The following is a 7,372-nucleotide window of genomic DNA, read 5'->3' as shown; positions in this document are numbered from 1 at the left end:
CCATAACCAAGCATTTTACTTCAGGCTTTAGTCTCATTGACTGATCAGGAAGCCACCTTCCTGACAGACAGAGAGGACCATTATGGAAACATGTTTTTCACCTCATCGGTTCAGAGTGATGATTTAGCAGCTAGAGTGATGCAATTGCAAATGCCTGACTGACAGCTCTACTGATTGGAAAAGGAAATTTCAGGCAGCAAAGGGAAGTTGGAATGAACATTTCAGCATAGTGCTTAGACAACCATCAATGGGGACATGGACCAGGAATGGAGAGGGCGTGAGGAAGGTTGTTGTTTAATATCAATATCCTAGCAACTGAGGGAGTCTGGGTCCTCATGCAGTTGTTGTCAGGGATAGGTCAGCACTCTGGCTTTGGCCCCACCCCATCAGCTTAGGCTCTGTAGAAAGAATAACCAAAATCAAAACATCCTCCACACTTGACTCACTCCTGTGCACTTGACCTTAACCGCACTTTACCCTGTCTGATATTACTTGTGATTAATAGATTTTTTTATTTGTTTCTTTTATTTATTCATTGCTAATATTTATCATACATCTGACCTCTTTGTTTGCCTTGATCGATGTGCTTGTGCCACTTACCGATAGCTTTAAAAGGCTCAGAGAAGACTACAGTGTGGCAGTATGACGTCTCCTTATGCGGCTGTACAGTTCTGCCCCGAGCACGCCTTTCAACGGTAAGACACAATCTTCTATTCATGGCCAGGTGATAAGTCTGAGTCACCAAGATTACTATGGAAATGTCACATGACCCAGAATCAGACTGTATGTTTAATTGTACTGGTTACATCTAGTAACACAAGTAGTGCATGTTGGGAATGATTGTTCAAATTAGTTTGAAATGAAATTTTACTCACTTTTGCATGAGTGTAAAAACACACCTTCACTGGAATATCACACCGTTGCTATCACACTATTGAAATTTTGTTCAATTTCTATAAATATTTGCAGTTATGGTTGTTCAGCTTGAGACTATGTAACCGTGTCTGGAGATGCAAACAGTTGAATCCAAAGGTCCAGCTGCTGCCAGGCTCAGATATTTATAGACACGTGTTCTTATGGTAACAATGCAAGTGTATGGGAGTGTCCAGGGTTCAGGGCAGTCAAACAAGACACTTGAAACCTTGAACCTCCTCACTATTCACACACCAATTTACACTCTGCTGCAGAGTTAAACTGGGCTGAACTGCCTGCCTGTACTACTGTATCACTGCTCATCTTGCTAACCATTATGTTCTGTTTGCCGGTCATATTGCCTTCATGCAGCTGAGGCACAAAATAATATTATTCATTCATTCATTAATTCATTCATTCATTCATTTTCTACCGCTTTATCCGAACTTCTCGGGTCACGGGGATCCTGTGCCATCTCAGGCGTCATCGGGCATCGAGGCACAAAATAATATTATAATAACATAAAATCTCTTGGGCCATAATATCACCTGTGATGGTGATATTCATGTTTAAAAAATATGATGGACTCACTTTAAGTACAAATGTATGTAAAACAGGTGATTTTGAAACCCCAAATAGAAACCAGAAGGTTCATTTTTGGAGGACTGAAAAAAGCTTTGTGATTTCTGGTCTGTACAAATCGTGTGTTGTTTTGATGTTTATTAATATTCATTCATCTTTTGTAATACCATAAAGGAAACGGGAGTTTGATTAGACATCATATCATATAATTGATGTCAATCAAAACCCTGACTCTGAGAAGCCTAACATCACTGATACAGGTGTAAATAAGCTTGCAGTGCTGTTTTACAGTCTAGACCTTTAGCCATCACTTGACCTTATCGCTTCCATATGAAAGGAGACCAGTAACAAACAAGAGATGAAGTTGAGCTTAACAAATTACTTCAGATTCTGAAATTCATTTATTTTTGAATTTCTAATATAATATTCATCAGGAGATAATTATTAATACATTAAAATGCTACATTCTATACTACTGTAACTATAGTGGAAAGGTATTTGTGTTTAAAAAAATGTTAGCCATTTCAAATCTTAAAAATATACACTTCTTATTTTATTAACAAATAATTTTGCTTATTTTTTAAAAATGTCATAAGCGTAATTACAAATTACACATAATTATAATAATCATTTAGCGTTTTCTGAGCATAAAAAGCATTCAGTGTATATAATGGCAAATAAAAGTGTATTATTGTACCACACTCATCCTATTCTTCAATTTATGTTACCTAAAGTAGCTGTAAAATGCGAAACTCTTTTTGATTTATATTTATATGAGACTCGTGTATCTGAGATCCTTTTCTGGTTGTTCTGTGTTAATGCTATGCTAAGAAATCATTATTTGTAATATAACAGGCATCTGCTCTTACCTCACATGAAAAATATGACTTTTGTCTCATCGAAGAGTGACTTTCCCTGTTTAATTGCTTTCCCATAGTCAGTGCTGCTTTGGGAAAGAAACTTGGATAAACATCATAAATCACGAAGAAAGCACTCCTACAGAGTGAGTGGAAGTCACTATTTGAAATCACTCAGGCTTTTTCACTACAATGAGGCACAATGAAAGCACGCGACAGAAAGGAGGAGAAACCTGGAGGGCCGATCCTCTTTTGTTTGAGCCTTCATGTCTGTCCTGCAGCCTCTGGTTTGAGGGATGAGGAAGGGAGGGGACTGCTTTCTTTGAACACCGCTTGGCTTTTGATTAATGAAGTCACAGGAGAAGACCCCTACACCCTTGCAGATCGCTGGCTCTGTTTGTTTTGATTGCATCTTCATCGCTGGATGTGCCCAACCTGCTAGGAGACAATGGGCAGCCCTGTTTAGCTCTCACCTTTAACCCTGTTCCGTCTGCGAGAGGCCCGGTTTGCGTTTAAGTGGATGCAGCACACCTTCCCCCTTAGGCTGAATACATAAGTCCTTCAGTAACCAGACACCAGGCTGCCCACAGCCCCCCTGCACACACACACACACACACACACACACACACACACACACACCAGATCCACTAAACATCAAACCTACCACACTTGGGAGCAGAGCAAAAAATAACCGCAATGAAAAAATAGAGATGAGACGACTATTGTCTCCAAGGAGAGTTTCAGGCCTTTTTTAAGTGGGAGCCCAATTCAAATGCAATTGAAGCGTGAAGTTTTACATAGCTGAGAGTGGATTTTTTCAAAGTATTCCTTAAACAAACTTTGATCTTCTCTCTTAGAAAGACAGGTACAGATTGCCTTAGCTGAGGATGATAGGCAATATGGGGTTGTGATTTGCAAGCAAAACTAGAATACATGTCACTGAATCAAAATAAGAAATAGCAGACTCAATTTAATAGCAGATAAGAGTTGTTCTGATTGATTTATATAGGCAGGGCAAGGCCATATGGTCTGTCTGTCTGTGAGCTTTTGCACCTGATAAAACTTTTGATGTGTCTACATGACCTGTCCAATATAACTGAAACATCTATCTGTGGACCACTCACCATGGCACATAACCTGACCATAAACTTCTGTCATTTCTGCTCTTGTAAATCACACAGCTTCAACACATGGATGAAAAAGGCCTGGATGCTTTGACGTGTGGGTGCTGTGCCTTTTTGTGGAACCGTGATGTCGTTCTTGGCCAACACTCCATGTCAACTGGATTGTGTTTCTGGCGACGTCCCAGCCTTGTAGGGGGTAACATGGGTCAATTCAGTCCTCCAACACTTCCTCCTTGCTGCAGGGCATAAATCATGTTAGGTTTGATTAGAGCTCTGTGCCTCCAGATTCAGGGCTGATGATGATGTCATGACAGTGGTCTTTCAGTTAAGCTGTCAAATATCCAGCAGTGAATCTGAAACATGCTCCACACTATGCATGACCTGAGAAAGCAGCAAGTCTGCACTTGCTGAGGACATATATATTTCTCATGATCTCACTGGCCTAAAATGTTGATAATATTACGTGTAATAATTTATAATGTAAGAGATGGACACCATGCGATTTAATATCCATTACATCCTGTGGTATATGAGTATCATTTTGCTTTGTGGTATGGAGTGCGGATCTGATTCGGGAGCCGGTCGAATGGATAGTGACCCCATTAGCTCTTGGATTATAAATGAAACATTTTTTGCATATTATATAAACACTTTGCTTAAGTTCCTTACAGCTGTTAAACATAATGCAAGGTTTGGTCCCTGCTGTCCTGAGGACACAATAAAGAAGTTAATAATTAGCTGAGTCTGGAGTGTTAAAACAGGAAAACAGAATGCTGGGTAGTGTGTCCCCTCAGAAAGCCCTCATATATGGATTAGGTATCTTTTAAACTTCAATGTATGTGCAAAAGCGTGTAGACACGTGGCCATTACACCTATATGTGGTCTTCCACATGCTGCTGGCACAAATTTGGAAGCACACAACTGCCTAGGTATGACGGAGCATTATATTTTCCCATCACTACTGAAACTAAGGCACAGAGCAGGAGGAACCAAATCTGCACCAACATGACAGTGCCATGTATATAAATTGAATTCTATGCAGACAGAGTCTCCCTAGAATGAATGGAAGAACTCACAGAGCCATGACATGAATCCCACTGACCATCTTTGGAATGAACTAGAATTCAAACCTCTTCCACCCAACTTCAGTGCCTGATCTCACTAATGCATTTATGGCAGAATGAACATAAATCCCACATAGTTATCCCACAAAATCTAGTGGAAATCCTTCCAAGAAGATTTGAGCTAATTACAACACTAAACATTGGACTAAATTTGAAATATTTGTGTAATAGCCAGGTGTCCGCAATCCTTTGACCATATATTGTATGTTTATGTGAAGGACAGAAAGAAGCAGTGGTAGTTTTTTGTATAACCCACAGCTCTGATATGATCTGGAGAGTCATCACACTGCTTGTTGTCTGTACAGTCAACTGAAAACTGGATGTTGAAACTATGACAATAGACTTGTCTGTGTTTGGCATACGTGACTTCTCACAAGACCTAATGACATTATCTGTAGGCTTAGACCACACATTAGGAATAAAACATGGTTTCTCTCTTGTGACAAACCTGGCGGCACAACAATATCCGTCTAAATCAGCTCAAGCATTCACCCCATGCCACACCTCTTTGGCTGCACATAAAAGGGGGATTGACCACGCTTTTCTTATTGAGCTGTTCTCTGAGGGAACCTTTTAAGCAAAGAAAGATGCATTTTGAGTGTTATTGAAGCTGCTCCACCGGTCTTCACCCCTTCATCATTTAGGATTTAGTGTTAATTCTGTTGTATTTCCAGTCTTAGGCCTAACCCTTAATGTGTATGCTTTTCTGACATTCAGGATTCAGAATCAGGCAGGACTGCATATTACACTAACATGGGTTTAAAATCCATGAATGCATTAATGTTAGTTCAGTAATTCCCGCTTGTGCCACTCCTTTTTGGCAAGGTATTAAAAGGGGGAATTGAACATGTTTTTCTTGTTCCTTATATCTCCTGCCAAGTCCAGGTTGTATACATGGTATGGACTTCTTTGATACTGTACCTATAACAACAACGGCTGTATGGGAATGTTTATAACATCTGTGTATATGTATTGCATAAGATCTACAACATAGAAACAGGACTTGTATGAATGTATGAATAAGAAGATGGAAATCATTAAAATGTACATATAATAGGAATCTAGTATATTTCCAGTATATCGCTGCATGAATCAACCTAGTAGTAATTATCAGATTGTTCACAGCAAATCTGGTTCAGTTTGACAATAGGGTTTCCACCCTTATTATTTAGAAGTTTCTCTCCTGTTATTATAATTTTTCAATATATTGTGAGCCAAAAGTCACTTGTGCATAAAGACATCAAATAAAAAAACAGGTCTAGAAATTGATATATGTCCTGACCTCATGCTATTTTTTGCTCTTTAGTTTTTGAAAATTGACCAAACACTAATCTGCTACACTTACAGTTCCCTATAAGTTAGCTCATAAATCTATATGTTAAAATTTTATAATTTTATAATTAAAAAAAAATTCTTCTTAGTGTAAACAATGTCTCTCCAGTTAAAATGTCTCCTCTTTTTTCCTTGGTGCAAAAAAATGATAAAGTATGTACATTTTATTTTCTTTATATTGTTTTAAAAAGGCTTACAATATAATCTTTTCTTTGTGACACTGTCACTGACAAAAGTCACTATAATAAATCATCAACAAAGTTAAAAGGTTAAATGTTTTGACAATTTTTCAGGTTTGTTTTAGGGGCATTTATTATTTTTGGTTTTAATCCAGTAGTATCAGACTTATTCAACATCTGATTGTCCTCCTGAGTTTGACACTCCTGTATTAAACCACCTGTGGTAGGGTTTCATCTCTAGGCTGTGGTAAACTCACATCCTGCTTCGAAGATATTCATTAGGTATGTCTGCGTCGTGCAGCGTATTAATATCACTCGCTCACAGAATGTGGGGAAATTCCGGCTCTACGCCCAAGTGCCCGCCTCACATTATAGCATGATACCCCCAGTCCCAGCCACAGACAGGCACATACACACACACTCACTATTTCATCCAGACACACACACACATAACCAAACACTCTACACTGCCAAGCCCAGTCCAGCTGCACACATGCTGCATGCTGCAAATCACAGAGGTCGTGTTGCTGTCATGTAGACTTTGGGGGAAATTCCGCTTTGCTCAGACCCACAGCATGCGCTGCTTTTCAACAAGAACAATAAGACCTCAGGCCATTGCTTGGTGTTACGTTTCAGAGAGAGAAGGGTCACAGTGTCTGTGCTGACAGTCATACTTTCTTTTCTCATTCAGAACCACAAATAATCTCTGATTTAGTTTACAGATCTGAAAAAAGTATAAATGCAGTTATTTCAAATCTTCTCTTTAACTTTGGCATCTGTTATAAATGAATAAATACCAGTAACAATCGTTTCAACGTGTTTTCTTGCACTGGAAAATTCAAAAGATGTGACGAGTGACGAGCAGCAATTTTTATAGTATATATTATATGGTTTAGAGATTAATTTACAAATGACTAGAATTCATAAAAACTCCCTAAAGCTACATTAACATTTTTAAACTGCCCCAGCAACTGCCCTTAGTATAGGTTGTTCCCTAGAAGCCCCAGTCTTTATAACTCCATCAAGTGTACACAGTTTTTTTTTTTACTGAGTATTGAAACCAGAAAGCATTTGAACAGCACTATCAGCCTGTATCAGTTTCCTGTCAAGCTGGTCAACCTTAACCACCTCAAACACTCATTTGTCTGTTTTACTTATTTGATGGTCACCTTTTCCTTGAAAAGCTTCTCTTTACACTTACAAGCAATTAGAGAGCGGCAATGTCTGTGTGGGAGTTTCTTGCTTCATTCCTATACTCCACC

General features: G+C 38.9%; 1 protein-coding gene across 6 annotated transcripts in view; it reads left to right on the top strand.

Annotated features, from left to right (window-relative positions):
• The first annotated feature begins 435 nt into the window (after nt 1-435).
• The window catches only part of tp63 (tumor protein p63), a 41,236-nt gene continuing 34,299 nt past the window's right edge, over nt 436-7,372 (top strand). For 3 of the 6 annotated variants that reach the window (XM_047813519.1, XM_027146592.2, XM_047813523.1), the window contains exon 1: nt 440-695. In XM_047813519.1, coding sequence (XP_047669475.1) covers nt 643-695 — 53 coding nt within the window. In that variant the 5' untranslated portion in view covers nt 440-642. Of the gene's footprint in view, nt 696-7,372 lie in introns of all 6 variants that reach the window. The other 3 variants (XM_047813522.1, XM_047813521.1, XM_047813525.1) reach the window with 2 other exon arrangements.

Source organism: Tachysurus fulvidraco, chromosome 5 (assembly GCF_022655615.1).
Source record: "Tachysurus fulvidraco isolate hzauxx_2018 chromosome 5, HZAU_PFXX_2.0, whole genome shotgun sequence".
Classification (NCBI taxonomy): domain Eukaryota; kingdom Metazoa; phylum Chordata; class Actinopteri; order Siluriformes; family Bagridae; genus Tachysurus; species Tachysurus fulvidraco.
The sequence above is the reverse complement of the archived record's forward strand: the minus strand, read 5'-3'. Positions and strand labels throughout refer to the sequence as shown.